Source organism: Peromyscus eremicus, chromosome 15 (genome assembly GCF_949786415.1).
Source record: "Peromyscus eremicus chromosome 15, PerEre_H2_v1, whole genome shotgun sequence".
NCBI lineage: Eukaryota > Metazoa > Chordata > Mammalia > Rodentia > Cricetidae > Peromyscus > Peromyscus eremicus.
The window spans coordinates 64,157,342-64,175,014 of NC_081431.1; the positions used below are offsets into that span (position 1 = coordinate 64,157,342).

Below are 17,673 nucleotides of genomic sequence, written 5' to 3' on the forward strand. Positions count from 1 at the left end.
TTTGGATCCTAACGTTCTTAGCACGTTGAGAAGTCATGGCCAGGCGGTGTGTTGGAAACCCCACCTCCACGGGCCTGGGGAGGGGGCAGCTGGTAAAGTGCTTGCCGTGCATGTGTGGGAGTCTGAGTTCTCTCCCCAGAACCCACCAAAACCAAAACGAACAAACAGAAAAACCAGGCATGGTGACACCTTCCTGACCTTAGCCCTGGGAAGGCAGAGGCAGGGGGCTCTCTGGGCCTCACTGGTCACCAGTCTAGTCTAGTTCAGGCCCACAAGTGACCCTGTCTCAGAGAAGTAGATGGTCTCTCTGTGAATGGTACCTAAGGCTGTCCTCTGGCCTCCACCTCCACTCACACACGTTAGCACATGTCCCTACACACACACACACACACACACACACACACACACACACACACACACATTTCAGGCTTGAAATGGGTTGGAGAGGTATTTCTCAAATCACCAGTAAGTGATATTCTGTGGCTCTTGGTTGGCATTTTGACCCGAGTACTATTCTTGTGTCGTGTGTTACTGTCACCATTGGGTGTGTCCTGCAGTCCTGACTTCATGGTGCCCCCTGGAGCTCCAGGATGTCAGCGTCTGAGCGTTCATCATGGTAGACGTCCCACCAGAGGAGGAGGACATAAACCGACATAGATCGTACCTTGTCTCAGCCAGAGTGCTGCTACCCACAGACAATCCTGTTCCCTCTCTCTTCTTTTGGTTTTTCGGGACAGGGTTTCTCTGTGTAGTTTTAGTGCCTGTCCTGGATCGCACTCTGTAGCCCAGGCTGGCCTCAAAGTCACAGAGATCTGCCTGGCTCTGCCTCCCGAGTGCTGGGATTAAAGGCGTGCGCCACCACTGCCCGGCTCCTGTTCCCTTCTTACAAGCACTCTTTGCTGCCTGTTCTCCTGGGAAAGATGCTGTAAGGCCGACTTCCTGTCTGCCATCCAGTAGGAGGGAGAGCTGGAGTTGGAAGGGCAGTCTCCCAGGTGTCAGATCCTTCCTTCCATACACAGAGAGGATGGTGTTTTCTGCTGACATCTCTGTGTGTTTCCAGGGATCTCCTTCAGGCCCGGCACTGCTCCATACACTGCTGGTCACAACCTAATAAAGGCTCACGCGGAGGCTTGGCATCTCTACAATGACCAATACCGAGGCAGCCAGGGAGGCGTGATCTCCATCACCATCAGCAGTGACTGGGCTGAGCCCAGGGATCCCTCCAAGCAGGAGGACGTGGAGGCCGCCAGGAGATACGTCCAGGTCTGTCCTCTGGGTACTATCTCTTCTTGGCTGTCTTCTCCCCCACTGTGGTTTGAAGGAAATAGATGGAGACCAGGAATCAAATGTTTTAGATCTAAGCCCAGTTTTGCTCTTTCTTGATTTTGTGAGCTTGAGGGGAAATGCTTAACTTCTCTGTTCTTCAGGTTTTTCATCTGTGAACTAGATGTTTCTTACTCAGAGGTTTGCTGTGACAAAGGGGATGAGTTATAAGAGACTGAGGTGTTTTGTTTTTGTTTTTAAAGATTTTATTTATTTGTTTTTTTTTGGAGACATGGTTTTTCTGTGTAGCCCTGGCTGTTCTGGAACTCAATTTGTAGACCAGGCTGGCCTGGAACTCAGAGATCCACCTGCCTTTGCCTCCAGAGTACTGGAGTCAAAGGTGTGCACCACCACCACCACCACCACCACCACCACCACCGAATTTATTTTTTATGTGTATGTGTGCCTGTGAATGCAGGAGTCTGTGGAGTCCAAAAGAGGGCATCAGATATCCAGGAATGTGTGGGAGCCCATTTTCAGGTTCCTCGTGGCTTTACCCAGCAGGTCCTCATAGAGGATGGTTAGGACCACGGGCCTGAGTGCAGGTGTCTGAGATGGTCTGCACTTGGCTGTGCTGGGGGGAGGTCTTTTGCTCCACCCCTTGGCATCTCTATGAATACCCTGGGGCAGAGCCAGTCGGGGCCCGTTGGAATAGGTTCCAGGCCCTCTCAAGGCTATCCTGCATTTTCTATCTGTTTATCTCCCCAAGATTCTCCACAATAAATCCTTCTATCTAATATTTCCTGCTGCTCACACTCAAGAAAACTCTGGGGAGCTGTGGGGTTGGTGGGTAAATGCCCCACAGGAATGGTTGTGAGCAACATGGCCAGGGTACTGGGAACCACACTTGAGTCCTCTGGAGAGCAGCAAGTGCATTTGAAAACTGAACCTCCTCTCCAGACAGGGACTGAGGGTGTTTTTTTGTTTTAGATTTATTTATTACATATACAGTGTTCTGCCTGCATGTTTCCCTCCAGGCCATAAGAGGGCACCAGATCTCATTATAGATGGTTGTGAGCCACCATGTTGTTGCTGGGAATTGAACTCTAGACCTCTGGAAGAGCAGCCAGTGCTCTTAACTGCTGAGCCAGATCTCCAGCCCCTGGGACTAAGTTTTAAGTCTTAAAAAATTGTCTGTGGCCTGGCAGGATGGCCAGATAGGTGAAGGCACTTGCCACTACAAGCCTGGTGACGTGAACTCTAGCCTCGGAGGATAGTGTTTTCTGCTGGCATCCCTGTGTGTTTCCAGGGATCTCCTTCAGGCCCAGCACTGCTCCAGACGCTGCTGGTCACAGCCTAATAAAGGAAGCAGGGGGGCTGGAGCGATGGCTCAGCGGTTAGAGCACTGTCTGGATCAATTCCCAGCAACCACACGGTAGCTCACCCTGTCTGTAGCTCCTGTTCGGGGATCACCCTCACACAGGCACACATGCAGGCAAAACACCAATGTTCATAAAATACAAATAAATAAATTAAACAAAGGACGAAGGAGAGAAGAGACTCCCCAGAACTGTCTTCTGACCTCCACGTGTGCGCCATGGCACCCGCCCCCACTCCACATCTCACACACAGACGCACACACCGCATGCTGCCGCCACCACCTCCAAGGATGATTTTTAACAACTGTTAGCACAAGGGCTGGGGAGGCGACTCATCTGGTTGAGGGCTGACTTAGCGTGCATGGAGCCTGAGGCTCTGTCCTCGGCATAAAGCTGTTTGTGGTGATCCATGCCTGTGATCCTAGTGCTCTGGAGACTGCAGCAGGGGGATGGGGAGTTTACAGCATCCCTGGCTACCTGGGAATGAAGCAATGTCCTCCACGCTCCGCTCTGACTACAGGAGGCTGTAGAGCCAGACTGTAGCCATTACCCCTGGTGCCAAGAATTCCTTGTATTCTGAGGAACTCTTCAGTGCCCCTGATTTTCTAAGTCTCCAAACAAGGGTGTGCGTCTACCCTCCCGAAGTCTATAGTATGGTAGACAGATGCCAGCAAGAAGCAGGCATGTTCAATGAAGACCCCTGACAGGGCGGGATGACCCCGATGGTGTCTGGGAAAGGCGAGATGCCTCCCCCATGTCAGTTTCAACAGAGATTTACCCCTCCACAGTTTATGGGAGGCTGGTTTGCACACCCCATCTTCAACAACGGAGATTACCCGGAGGTGATGAAGACGCGGGTCCTTGAGAGGAGCCTGGCGGCGGGCCTCAATAAATCGAGGTAAAAGCTGTGTGTGTCCATAGCAGCGAGTGTGCGGTGAGGGTGTCAGCGCCTGTGTGTCCATAGCAGCGAGTGTGCGGTGAGGGTGTCAGCGCCTGTGTGTCCATAGCAGCGAGTGTGCGGTGAGGGTGTCAGCGCCAGGCGGGCACCGGCCTAGGGCGTGTGTCTTTGTTAGGAAGATAGCGTGTGAGAGCGTGTGTGAAACTCAGCTCAGTCCCTATCTGGAAGCCACTGTCCCCGGAGCCCCCTGTCACCTCTGACTCCCACAATCTTCCCACCTCCTCTTCTGCGCATAGCGAGGGGAGGCAGGGTTTGAGGGCTGACTTAGCGTGCACGGAGCCTGAGGCTCCATTAGGAGCCTCATTAGTCCACCCCATTAGGACTCTCACTCTGCACTGTCCAGTTGGGAGTCTCCGTGAATTCCCATGTACTGCGAGAAGACGCTTTTCTCATGAGAGCAGAGCGAGCCAGTGATCCATGGGTGGGTTTGATTGGTTGTTTGTTTTGTTTTTTGTTTTTGAAAGAGAGAGAAAAAACAAAGTTGGGGGAGCAGGGAGGTGGGGAGGATCCGTGTAGAGCTGGAGGAGGGGGAAACGTATTTTTGTATGAGAAACAATTTTTTTCTTTTTTAAAGATTTTATTTTATTATATATACAGCACTCTGTATGCATGCCAGAAGAGGACATCAGATCTCATTCTAGATGGTTGTGAGCCACCATGTGGTTGCTGGGAATTGAACTCAGAACCTCTGGAAGAGCAGCCAGTGCTCTTAACCTCTAAGCCATCTCTCCAGCCTAAGAAACAAGTTTTTTAATTAAAACAAAACAAAACTAGGCTCAGAGCCTGGCACAGGAACGCCCGTGATGAAACAGTTGCTATTATTGTTGTTGTTCTCCAGGATAGCCACGGAAACCGTCCCCAGAGTGCCTGGTCCTAAGCAACCCATTGCCTCACTGCAAGGACAGTTCCCAGTTCACCTCCTCTGGCTTATCCCAGAAAGCTGTTGCTTGGGGACTGTCGGGCACGTGCGTTTCCTCATTTGGCCAGCAGATGGCAGTGGTGTGCAGCAGCGTCCCTGCTTCCCTGCTCTGTGGCTTCCACAGCCTCTTTTATTACTAAGGATGAGGACTAAAGGCCAGGGCAAGAGTGCTCCACCACCTAAGTGATGTTCAGAACATGGCTGCCTGTACCAAGCTCTTTCTTTTGGGCCACCAACCAGCTCCCAAATCCCAACATACAGACTTTTTAGTTTTGAATGCTCAGCCCAGCTTAGGCACGTCTCTGGCTAGCTCTTTTAACTTAAATTACCCTGTTTATCTGCCTTGCCTCTGGGCTTATTGCCTTTCTTCCTTCTGTATATCTATCTTACTTTCACGGATTCTCTGTGTCTGGCTGGCATCTGCCTGGCTGGCCCTGGGCGTCTCCCTCCTTCTCCTCCTTCTTCTCTTTGAGCTTAGATTTCTCCTCCTATTTATTTATGTATTTATGTATGTATGTATGTATTTATTTATTATTTTTTGGTTTTTCTTTTTTTTTTTTAAATGTGATAATTTTTTTTAAAGATTTATTTATTTATTATGTATACAGTGCTCTGCTTGCATGTATCCCTGCAGGCCAGAAGAGGGCACCAGATCTCATTACAGATGGTTGTGAGCCACCATGTGGTTGCTGGGAATTGAACTCAGGACCTCTGGAAGAGCAGCCAGTGCTCTTAACCGCTGAGCCATCTCTCCAGCCCTATTTTTTGGTTTTTCGAGACAAGAGTTCTCTGTGTAGCTTTGCACCTTTCTTGGATCTCGCTCTGTAGCCCAGGCTGGCCTTGAACTCACAAAGATCCGCCTGCTTCTGCCTCCCGAGTGCTGGGATTAAAGGTGTGTGCCACCACCGCCCGGCTTCCTCCTATTTATTCTCTCTGCCTGGCAGCCCCATCTCTCCTTTCTCTGCCCAGCTATTGGCTGCTCAGCTTTTTATTGGACCAATCAGTGCTTTAGGCAGGCAAAGTAACATAGCTTTGCATAATTAAACAAATGCAGCATAAACACATGTAACACTTCTTTGCCTAGTTAAAATAATATTCTACAACAGCTGCCTGCCTCCAAAACCCGTTGGCACTGGAGGTGTGGCATGTGGAAAGGCACAAAAAGATGGTCCCTGGCTCTATGGGGACAGCCTCACAAACTCTACACTAGCTCATGTGACCAGTGGAGGACGAAGGAATCCAGCAGGTGTACATTCCTAATAGCCCTTGAGTCTTTCTTTCCTCCCAAATCTGCCGTCTCTCCCTTCTTGGGATAATAGAAATTCTACTTCATGCCTTGTAGCACACATCCGGCCTGTTGGGCAAGGTCCTGATGGGCAAGGCTATGGCAGTGTGTCTGATGTACCACTGTGCAAGTGGGCATTCTGGTCCCTCCACACAGCTTTGCTGAGCAGCTGCTGTACCCTTGGGTCAGAACTAGTGGGTAGGGGCCATAGGCGAGTCTGGCTTCTCCAGCTGTGACAGGCCAGCAGGGAAGACGGGACGGCATGGGATTCTATTTCTCAGTTCCTTCAGGAGAAAGGAAACTCCAAAGAGACCTGGGAGGCTGGTAGACCTGGGCATTTCACAGCCGAGGCAGGGCATTGGTGGAGCTGGGCCATCAGAACAAGAGTGTGGGGGAGCAGAAGTCGCTGTGTCTCAGGTTACAGTACAGACAGAGTAAGAGTAAGCAGATTGTATGCAGCGGAGTTGAGAGGAGCCTGCTGCAGGAGGGCCTGGGCCACATGGAAGCCAGATGGGGCCGTGGCCTTGAGGCTACCAGCTGAGGAGCTAATACAGCTCTCTCCAGAGAGAGAAGGGTTGAGAACACAAGTCCAGTGAAACAACCAGAGTAGAAAAGTCCTCATATCCAACATTCAGTTCTCAAAACTCCCGTTAGTGAGGATAGACATGGGAGGGCACCTGAGGAAAGCCAGCCCGGGAAAGCACAGGGTCAGAGGGCGAGCTGGGGGGAGACAGGTGACAAAGACTGAGCTTACGAGCATAGAAACAGAGTTCAAAGGCAGTTACCTCAGATACGCTCTTGGTTTTCAAGTCTGTCATACATGGTAGAAATCAGAATGTCTGAAGAAAACGGGGCAGGGTGGGGACAGCCTGCAGGGAGCTTACACAGGGCAGTGAGGCCCGCGGCGGCCGAGTGGCTCTTTGTGGAGAAGGATGTAGCAGCAGGCAGGAGCACCTCCTGAAGGGCTTCCCTTTCCAGGGAGCTGTTCCAGTCCCAGCCGAGGGCCTGGAGCTCCGAGTGCTCCCCCGAGTGCTCCCTGCCCTGTCTGGACAGTCTCTCTGCAAAGTGCGATTCTTCCCCCAATGGCTCCCTCCTCCCAGGCTCCCGGAATTCACAGAGGCTGAGAAGAAGAGGATCAAGGGCACCTTTGACTTTTTCGGGTTCAACCACTACACCACCGTGCTGGCCTACAACCTCAACTACCCTGCGGCCATCTCTTCCTTCGATGCCGACAGGTAAGATGACCAGCGGGGCACCCGGGGCAGAAAGTGCCCTTTGCCCAGCTTGGCCTCAGAACGTACCTGACGGTAAGTATGGACACCGGGGTTTGCTTGATGGCTATGGCAAGTGACAGCCATCCCACACTGAACTGCCGTCTGCTCCCCACACGTCCTTGGTGTCTGGGGCAGTACACAGGTCAACCTGCTACTCATGTGCTATGTGAATAGTGTATGTATGCCCAGGGCGGAAACACTAGGAACGAGAGTAAGAAATTCCTGCATGAACGACTTCAGAAGTGATCTGAAAGGACACGATCTATGTTTTTTATTATTATTTATCATTGTTGTTTTCTTAGTTGCGACTTACGTATTTAAACAGCAAGGGTTCTATGCATACACACAATCTTTCTGTACCGTTTGGGTATGTGAATGTTGGTGTGCAAAGCAATCTGCCTGTCTCCGCCTTCCCAGCACTGGGATTACAGGCCGGAACTGCCATGCCCAGCCTCCCCTTTTTAAAAACATGGACTCATGCTTATAAGGCAGGCTCTTTACTGAGACACCTCTCCAGCCCTTCTGAGTCTTTCCACACCAAGCATCTTTCTGGTTCTTTCTTCACAAACAAGCCTTGTGTCTGCCACCCCTACTTGGAACCAGAGAGTCAGACCCCTTAGAGCCTTGCAGTTCTGAGACTGTTTCCCCAGAAACCTCCACCAGAGCCTATGAGACGCGACAGGCCGTTCAGCTAAGTGGAATCCAGAACCGCGAAGAATCTGGGGATGGAGAAGTCTTTGTGGAAATACAGGGCTCATCAGATACTTGAGCTTTGTGTCTTCCCCCAGCCAGCATTCCTCACCATGAACTGTTCCCCCTTTCTCTTCCATCATTCCAGAGGGGCCAGGGATGTGGACATTTGGGGTGGTCATCATCTGTCTGCCCCGTCACTACACAGATGAGGACCTCCAGAATGGGGATCATTAACTGGACGTAGGACTTGGGGACCCATTCTCTGAAGGTAGCACTTATATTTCAGCGGGACACAGGACACGGCTGTGAGGTGCCCTCTGTGAACAGGATCCCGGGAGGTTAGGTGCCACAGCGGAGACCACCCCCTGGGGCTTGTAAGAAGACCTCGTCTTTACTTGTGATCTTGCAGGGGAGTCGCCTCCATTGCGGACAGCTCTTGGCCAGAGTCCGGCTCCTTCTGGCTGAAGGTGACCCCTTTTGGCTTCCGGAGAATCTTGAACTGGCTGAAGGAGGAATACAACAACCCTCTAATTTATGTCACAGAGAATGGAGTCTCCAGACGGGGGGACCCAGAACTCAACGACACCGACAGGGTCTATTACCTCCGCAGCTACATCAACGAAGCCCTCAAAGGTGAGAGCTCCCGCCTCCACCCTGCGGGGCCCAGGAGCGCCCTTCCCTGTTGGAGCACCCGTGTCTGTAGGAGGGCAGTCGGGCACCCCCAGGACAGTCATGAGAAGGCCCTTTGCTCGAAGGAGCTGGAGCATTTGTTGGAGGCTAGAACCTGAGGTCTTTTTCCTTCCTAGACTTACCTACCCACCGCAGATAAAACCAGCTGCCTGAACTGGCTGACTTTAGCTCCGACCTGAGTCCTCTGCAGCCCGGAGTCTTTCTTGTGTTTGGCCTCTCTGCACATTACTTTCCTCTGCACAGCAGTCTGGTGGCTGCCTCCAGGGCCTTTTGTTTCCAAGGCAAAAGGATTGGGAAAGTAGCTAGTTGGTGAAGTGCTTGCTCGGGGTACAACCCTGAGACCCGAGTTCAGTCCCAGCCACCGTGTGCAAAGCTGGGCATGGTGGTGGGTGCCAGAGAATGGAGGGTCCTTGGCTCTTTGGTTGCCCAGCCTGGCCTCCTTGTCTCAGAGAACAGGTGGGCAGCAGCTGAGGCTCACATCTGGTCTCCACATGCACCCACACACAGCACTCACATGAACACCTAGCTACAAACCGTGTGTGCGTGATATATACGTAAACCCCGGCCCCACTACAGCCCAGGAAATGGACCGGAGGTCCCGTTACAGCTCAGATCTTTAGTTCTGCACACCCCTGCCTCCCCATGGTTACGAGTATTTCAAGGTCCTGACTCAGACCAGTCCTCTGAGCTACAGAAGCTGGGAGATTAGCTCAGGCTATCCAAGTTCCATTCAGAACTGAGCCTTTTTAGAGACAGCAACGGCCCTGCGTGTCCACTATAGAGGACCTGCTGGCACCCAGGAAGGGGCCTCAGAGTTGGAACTCACTCTACAAAGCAGGACAGTGGGGACAACTAAGAGGCCTGGCACACAGGTGTCTTGATGTGACGTGTTCATACCAGGCCCGTGTTTCAGCCACTGTGCAGGATAAGGTGGACCTCCGGGGATACACGGTGTGGAGCGTGATGGACAACTTCGAATGGGCCACAGGCTACGCAGAGAGGTTCGGGGTGCACTACGTGAACCGCTCTGACCCTTCTCTGCCAAGGATCCCCAAGGCATCGGCCAAGTTCTACGCCTCTGTAGTCCGCTGCAATGGCTTTCCTGACCCTGCACAAGGACCTCATCCTTGTCTGCACCAACCAGAGGGTGAGGTGGCTCTGGGAGGGCCCAACATGAAGGGCAAGGGGGAGGGGAGCGGCTCTTCCCACCGCCTTCTCCTGCCTCTCTGTCCTTCACTCATTAGCACGTGCTCCAGGAGCCTACAGAGACTCCACAGAGCCTGTCCGTCCCCCGTCCGTCCCCCCCCCCCCCCAGACTGGGCCCTACTGTAGGAAGGAGATCTAGATTCCTCCAGTCCTACCTCTAAGGCACTGTGGCCCCTTCCTTGAGAAGGGCAGAAGCTGCCAGGCAGTTCCTAGGTCAAGTTAAAAGATTGTCTAAACACTAGGGCTGTTACTTAGTGGGTGACTATAAACTATAAATGGCCACGACAATAAAAGACCGTTATCCAATTCAGGCTGCAGTTTAGTTGCCCAGAGTGATGCTTGAAACGGAGCTAAGGATGCACCTCAGTTGGTAGAGAGCTCACCTAGCATGTCCAAGGTGATAGGGGCTCAGTACCCAGCACCACACCAACAGGGTACAGTAGCTAGCACAGGCCTGTAAGCTGAGCACCTAGGAGGTAGAGGCGGCAGAATTTGAAGTTCAAGGTCATCCATGGCTACCTAGCTAGCTTGAGGCCTGTCTGGGCTACATGAGACCAGTCTCAGGGGAAAGGGTGTGTGTGTGTGTGTGTGTGTGTGTGTGTGTGTGTGTGTGTGTGTGTGTGTGTGTGTGGGCACAGTGAGATGGCTGAAGCTCAGCAGGTAAAAGCGCTATGGCCGAGGACAATACTAGGAACAGGAAGGGGAAACAGAACTCCCGAAAGTTGTCCTTGGCCTCTACATGAGCATCATGGTGTGCACACGCACACAATTATTAAAAAACACAACACAGCGGGCTGGAGAGAGGGCTCAGCGGTTGAGAGCCCTGCTCTTCCAGAGGACCCAGGTTCAGCTCCCAGCACCCAGATGCCAGTTCACAGCTGTCTCTAACTCCAGTTCTAGGGTTTCTGACATCTTCACACAGATATACATGCAGGTAAAACAGGGAACAGAAAATAAGAATAAACAAATTCATTAAAAAAACACAACGGTGAGGGGGACCCATGCCGACACCACAGTGATGAGCTTGCTTTTGCTGTGTATGTTGCGGGGGTGGAGTGGGGGGCGGGTGGGGGGTACTGCAGGGATCAGCGGGACCCTTCAGAGTGGTAGCTAACAGTGCCAGAGCCTGAGCCCCTACTGCCCTCTCCTAGACGCTGGACCGACTGCCAGCCCTGTGAAGACGGAAGTGCCCTTCCTGGGGCTGATGCTGGGCATCACGGAAGCACAGACGGCGTTGTACGTACTCTTTGCCCTTCTGCTACTTGGGGTCTGTAGCTTGGCCTTCCTGTTATACAAATACTGCAAGCGCTCCAAGCAACGGGAAACACAGCCAAGCCAACACAACCTGAGTCCAGTTTCCTCCTTCTGACAAGTCTCCACCTCCTCAGTTGTGCAGAGATGCCCGGTTTCTTTAGATAGACAGCTGGCTAGCACAGATGACTCCTGCTCACAGTGGACCTCCTCGTCAAGGCTTCCTGCACTGTGGGAGACGATTTCCATCTTGAAGCTTTTCATGTTCTCACTTGAAATGAAAGCATCTTCAGTACTGGGAATTCTACTGTGGACTCTGAGACCTGCAAAGTACCCCTGTGGAAATGCAGAGACCAAAGTGTCTAGCGGTTCTCTGTGTTCATTTCAAGGTTTGATGGTAGACTCCTAATTAACTAAATAAGTAAAAATAAAGCGCAGGTCTAGCCATGATAGTCCATGTCGCCTATAATCCTACACTCAGGAGGCACTCCAGTTTGAGGCCAGCCACAACCACGTCATGAAATCCTGCTTCGGGGTGAGAGGGAGCAGGGGATGGGGGCAACAGAGGCAACAGAGGACACAGCATGGTGGCAAAACACTTGCCTATCAGATTCAAAGGTGTGGGTTCAATTCCTAGCCCCTCACCCCCAGTTTTTGGCTAATTTTAAAAGATTATTATGTGGTTAGAGAGATGGTTCAGCAATTAAGAGCACCCACCGCTCTTCCAGAGGACCTGAATTTGATTCCCAGTGCCCACGTGGCAGGTGGCAACTGTTGGTAACTCCAGCCAGGTGATCCAACGCCCTCTTCTGGCCTCCCTGGAAACCAGGCACACGTGATGCACAGACACACATAACAATAAAAATTTAAATATAAGTAAGAGTGACTATGTCTGTAGTTTTGTTTCTTACAAGCATCCTAACCGGAAGTATATCCATAGAAATTTCCTACCCAGGGATCTGAAGACATGGCTCAGCAGTTAAGAGCTCTGACTGCTCTTCCAGAGGGCTTGAGTCTCAGCACCCATACCGCAGCTAACAACTGTCTGTAACTCGAGTTCGGGGGATCCAGTGCTCCCTTCTGGCTTCTGTGGGCACTGCATGCATGTGGTACACAAACATATAGGCAAAACACCCATCCATATAGATTGTCTTTAAAAAAAAATCCTATCCAAAGGTTCTAGGACTAGCTTGGCAGTCAGGAACTTTTGGTGAACATACATCCTTTTTCTGTTGATATGAAAAGCTGCCAAATGGGTTTGTCTGGTTTTGTGTCTTTTGAAAGAGGACATCACTTTCTACCCTTGGCAGGCCTTGGAACTCTATGCAGAAAAAGCTAGCCTTGAATTTTGGGTTAGCTTTTAATTAGGCCCGTGTTTGAGAATACAGGGATTACAGACATACACTACAATGCGCTAAATGTGAGCACTTCCAAAACTGGGTACTGAGTCAGGAAGTGGTGGCCCACGCCTTTAATCCCAGCACTCAGGAGGCAGAGCCAGGCGGATCTCTGTGAGTTCAAGGCCAGCCTGGTCTACAAAGTGAGTTCCAGGAAAGGTGCAAAGCTACACAGAGAAACCCTGTCTCGAAAAACCACAAAACTGGGTACTGGGCATTCCTTGGACAGAAAGATTCATGATCAAATGTTAGCAACTGGAGCTGGAGAGATGACTCAGCAGTTAAGAGCACTTGCTGCTCTTGCAGAGGACCTGGTTCAGTTCTGTGGACCCACGATGGCCTACAATTATCCCTAACTTCAGTTCCAGGGGATATGGCACCATCCTCTGGCCTCTGCAAGCACCAGGCAGTAAGTAGTATGTTTATATACATTTAAGCAAAACATTCATACACATGAAGTAAAAATAAGTCTTTTTTAAAACATAAACTCTAAGAATATTAGGATAGCCAGGGGGTGGTGGCACACGCCTTTAATCCCAGTACTTGGGAGGTAGAAGCTGCCAGATCTTTGAGTTTGAAGCCAGCCTGGTCTAGAGTTCCAGGACAGCTGGGGCTATACAGAAAAATCCTGTTTCACACCCCCGCCCCATGCAAAGAATATTAGAATATGAAACTTAGACTTAGGTTTTGAAACGGAAAGATGTCTGTGAGACTTAAGACCTAGAGGATAAAAAGAAACACACTGTCTATCTGACCGTGTACAAAAAATAAAATAAAGCAGGCCCTTGAGATTGCTCAGCAGTCTCAAGTCTTACGACCTGAGCTTGTTCCCAGGACGCGTTCGGGGAAGAACTGATTCCCACATATTATCTCTGACCCCCTTACTCCCCTTCCTTCCTGCCCTAACTGTAACGAAAAACGGTTTTAAGGAGGCTGGAAGACTGCTTAATACTTAAGAGTGCTTGTTGCTCTTGCAGAGGATCTGAGTTTCGTTCAGTTCCCAGCCTGTAACCTCAGGTCCATGGGTTCTGAGACTCTCTTCTGGCTTTGGTGTGCACATACCCATATGTACATAAAAAATAAATCTTGAATAAAAAAGATTAAAGGACAAAATATTCACAGCATATGCTAGTAAAGGGTTTTCTTATGTGCACAGAGTTTTTACAAACCAGCAGGAAAAATACAGAAGTAAAACTGGAGGACAGTTTCAAAATAAGTCAGCAGGCCATGCTGCAACCCTTAAACCCCAGCACTCAGGAGGCAGAGGAGGACAGATCGCTGTGAGTCCAAAGCCAGCCGGGTCTACAGTGAGTCTGTGCTGAGACCTGTCTCCACGCCCCCTCCCAAAGTCCACGTTCGTTCAAGCTGAACAGTGCACATAAATTCAACATTACCTCCATCTACGGTGTTTACAAGGATGAGGAATGCACAGATGGCCAGAGGGGTCCAGTCTCACACTGATGGGAGAGTAGGTCAGTTCCTACAGCCTAAGAGAGCATCTGGCATCCTTCGTAATCTAAACCGCAAATATCATTTAAGGTAACAAACCATGTCCCATGGGTCCACTTCTTCAGTCAGAATCAGCTCCCCTCCAGGGTGTTTGTACAGAAAAACCAAACAGGCAATTCTTGTTTTGTTTTAGAGACAGCGTCTCACTGTGTAACCTGAGTCAGCCTGGAACTCACTGTGTAGAACAGGCTGGCTTCAAACAGAGATCCTCTTGTTTTTGCCTCCATGCTGGGATCAAAATCTTGTGTTACCACACCTGGCCTAACCAAGAAACTTTTTTTTCCTCCTATTTTTGGAGACAGGGTTACACTGTGTAGCCCTGGCTGTCCTGGAACTCAGAGATCTGCCTGCCCCTGCCTCCCAAGTGCTGGGATTAAAAACATGTGCCATCATTGTCTGCCTCAAACCAAGTAATTTTTAATAACCATGGAATACAACCAATGGTAATCAGTTGGGTCCTTGCGTTCAGCAAACTGCTCCAGACAGCAGTAAGACTGAGGCAGCTAGCTGTGTGTGCACAGGTCAAGATCTTCGAAAGTGTAAGGAAGGAACAAGATGCAGGGTAGTACATACAATATGATCCCATTTATTTAAAAATAAAGATTACATATTTGCTTATATGCATAAATTTTTTTCTGAAAATTACATTAGAAATTATTAATAGAGGTTACCTCTGGGGAATGGTAGTGGGGTCCAATGCCAGGAGAGAGACACCATTTTCTATATTTTGGAGCTTTTGAACCATGTGGACTTTTTAAAGAGATAAAGCTAAAGAGGAACTCTCTACCAAAACATGAATTATGTACATTTTAAGATTTGTATTTCATCTTCTTCAAGACAAACTGACTTGAGGTACTTAATGTTTTTCCAGGATTCATACCCACTTTACAAGAATTTTTTAAAAAAATCATATATTGCCTCGCTATTGTGGGGACAGGATCTTATCCAGCCTAGGTTGGACTTGAACCTGTACCTGAGGATAAACTTGACACTCCTGCCTCCTCCTCCCAAGTGCTCAGACTAAGCATGAGATGCCAGCCCCAGCTGGCTGCATTTTAGAAGACTGGATTTTAAATGAGTCAGTTACTAGAAATTTTTGAAAACTCACATTTTTGTTGTTTATCTTGTAGCCTTGGCTGGCCTGAACTTGCTATGTAGACCAGGCTGGCCCTTAAACTCAGACTGCCTCTGAGCACTAAGTGCTGGGATTTTAAGTGTGAGCCCCCACACCTGGCAAAACTCTCTTTAAATAATGTAAATATGATCAATGCAGAAGACTGGAAAAATTCAAGGGTACAAAGAACTAAGACATAGGGCCATCCATTAACAATGTTTTCTTCTTTCTTTACATACACGTTAGCTCACTGTCCTCTACACACAAAACTTACTCACAAAGCTCGACTCATCCTATGCCTACGCTATGTCTCCTACCTTTTTTTTTCACTAACACACAGCAGGCATTCAGTAATATGGCAAGTGCTGGATTAGTATGTACCGTTTCTCAACAGAAATTACGTCCACAGAGAGCATTTAGTTCTTTCCAGTTTTTAAGTTAAACTAGTAATTAGGTCTATACATAGCTAAACTTTTGCAATGATGATCACTACTTAGAAAAAGTTACTGTGTCAAAGCATGAGACATTTAAAGTTTCTGGGCATGTTTTCAGAAGGGTTCTGTTGTCCCCAGAAGCTCAGTAGCTCCTGCTTCCTGCCAGCACACTGTCCCACAAGCCTACTATCCCACAGGGTTGGACAAAGTTCTTCCTCCTCTCACAGATACGGCAGTCTTCTCTGACATGCAGTCATCAGGTTTCACACATCACAACTTTTAGTGGAAGCAGCAGTAAGTTAGAGAATGTCTTCTGAACTCAGGAATAACGCAGTGAAGGAAGGGTGTGTCTGCTCTTCCCTAGTCTTACCCTTTGGTCCTGAAGTGTGACTGCTGAATAGGAAACTTCAGCACAAACGTGAGTGTGCACACGAGGCTGCAGACTATCCATCCTCATCTGTTTGGCATCGATGAGAACAGATCATAAAACAACAAATGCCTCAATGACCTAGGACCATGGGACCTGGTATCTGGAAGATCCAGAATCCCTGAACTCTCTATTTTAAAGGAAACGTAGCCAGTTATTTTGCTGACATCTTCAGGGCAGCGCTGGGAGAGAGAAAGTCAGACAAAAGTGACCTTGATACAGCCCTGGACAACAGAAAGATGCTTACAGCAAAAATAAAATTATTCTCATTTTTGGAAAACAATTTTTTATTCAAGGTTTAAGTAAGATCAAAAACTACAAGATTTTGTTTGCAGCTGATGAGTGCAAAGAGAAATGTTAACCATCATTATCGCCTGATAGCTAGTGGAAGAGCTCTAGGGTCAGACTACCCAGTGACACACCAATTACTTTGTGTGGCTTAAAAGTCTTGCAGCAAAAAGTATTCTAAATGAAACATTGGGCTGTAAAGTTTGAGCAGGAACTGGTAGGTGGCTGGGCGAGCAGCTGATTACCCTATACAAGGACCTAGCATCCAGCTAGTTCCTATTTTGACTTTTTCAGGTTAAACAACTTGAACTCATAACCTCTAAGCAGAAATAAAGAGTGTACCCATGGTCTGAAAACAAGAGCAGCCCCACTTGGCCAGCAGAAGCTGGAGTGGACTCCCGGGGAAGCAGTGAAGACCGTCCCACTGTGCCGCCATCTACATCTGCTGCGTGGAGTTCCCGTTCCAAGTGTTGTTCTCGTCTTCGCCATCGTCTGGAGTCCTCAGTCTGTATATCTTCCCTTCCTTTTTAAAGTCCTCCCCACGTTTCTCCAGCACTCTTTTCCGGACTGGTTCCCTGGTATGGCAGAGGGAGGAGGGGGAGGTGACACCAACCACAGACAACACAAAGCTGTTTCTTCACACTTCTGCTGATAGAGGACCGGCAACTGTATTTTGTTTTTAGCTCAACAATGAAGTCTATGGGCAATATTTGTATCTCTGCCTGCAATAATTGATTTTATTAGCCTTTACTAATTTAATCTCCTCAGTTCTGTAAGTCAACCAGTCAAAACAACATGTCCACTTTCCTGATGACTTACTAAGCCTCACAACATGATCATTTGCTAGCTAGATTTCAAAACCTCATACAAGCTGACACACATACTAAGACATAATTTACAGACTACCCTAGAGGCTATACAAAGCTCCAGCTGTACCTTAACTGCTAGAAATGGCCAGTCATTTGCAATCCTTTCAAAACCTTTACAGTGACTTACAACCAAGAACAAATAGGACTTCCTATCTGAAAACAGGAAGGAAGGAGTCTAAATTTAAACAATTGTTTGTTTTTGTAGACAGGGTCTCTCTGTAGCCTCAGCTGTCCTGGAATTCTCACTATAGACCAGGCTGGACTTGAACTCACAGAGATCTGACTGCTTCTTCCTCCCAAGTGCTGGGATTAAAGGCGTGCGATGCTGCCACTACCGCCCAGCAAGTTTAAAGAATTTTATTAACAACAGAAAATGAAAAAATAGTGGAACATGAAGCCTTACCCTTTCATAGACACATTCACTCTCTCCTCTGCCTCAAATTCAAGTCCCTTTCCCTCACTTGAGAAAAATGAATGGTTCACTTGGCATCCTATTCCATACTATAGTAATCACAGAATTAAACATTTCCACCTACTCTTCAGCAAGACTAAGGATGTTATTGATCTTGTGGCCTAACACTCAAGATATAGGCCATATCAGTTAATCCCAGTATTCATACACATCACCAATCACACAATCAGTGAAACATTGGACTAGGTGTCTCCAGACAGCAGAGTAGTGGCTTCCAGGGCTGATAGATTTGCTACAATGTCTAT

At 49.0% G+C, this 17,673-nt stretch overlaps 2 protein-coding genes across 2 annotated transcripts in view; one reads left to right on the forward strand and one right to left on the reverse strand.

Moving 5' to 3' along the window:
- Window positions 1-11,486, forward strand: part of Lct (lactase) — a 43,353-nt gene extending 31,867 nt beyond the window's left edge. The window contains exons 12-17 of the mRNA XM_059280701.1: window positions 1,061-1,263; window positions 3,431-3,540; window positions 6,905-7,039; window positions 8,181-8,404; window positions 9,375-9,608; window positions 10,819-11,486. Of these exons, the coding sequence (XP_059136684.1) occupies window positions 1,061-1,263; window positions 3,431-3,540; window positions 6,905-7,039; window positions 8,181-8,404; window positions 9,375-9,608; window positions 10,819-11,036 (1,124 nt within the window). The 3' untranslated portion in view covers window positions 11,037-11,486. The remainder of the gene's footprint in view (window positions 1-1,060; window positions 1,264-3,430; window positions 3,541-6,904; window positions 7,040-8,180; window positions 8,405-9,374; window positions 9,609-10,818) is intronic.
- A 2,904-nt stretch (window positions 11,487-14,390) lies between these two features.
- The window catches only part of Ubxn4 (UBX domain protein 4), a 35,435-nt gene continuing 32,152 nt past the window's right edge, over window positions 14,391-17,673 (reverse strand). Inside the window, exon 13 of the mRNA XM_059280283.1 lies at window positions 14,391-16,662. Within this exon, the coding sequence (XP_059136266.1) occupies window positions 16,524-16,662 (139 nt within the window). The 3' untranslated portion in view covers window positions 14,391-16,523. The remainder of the gene's footprint in view (window positions 16,663-17,673) is intronic.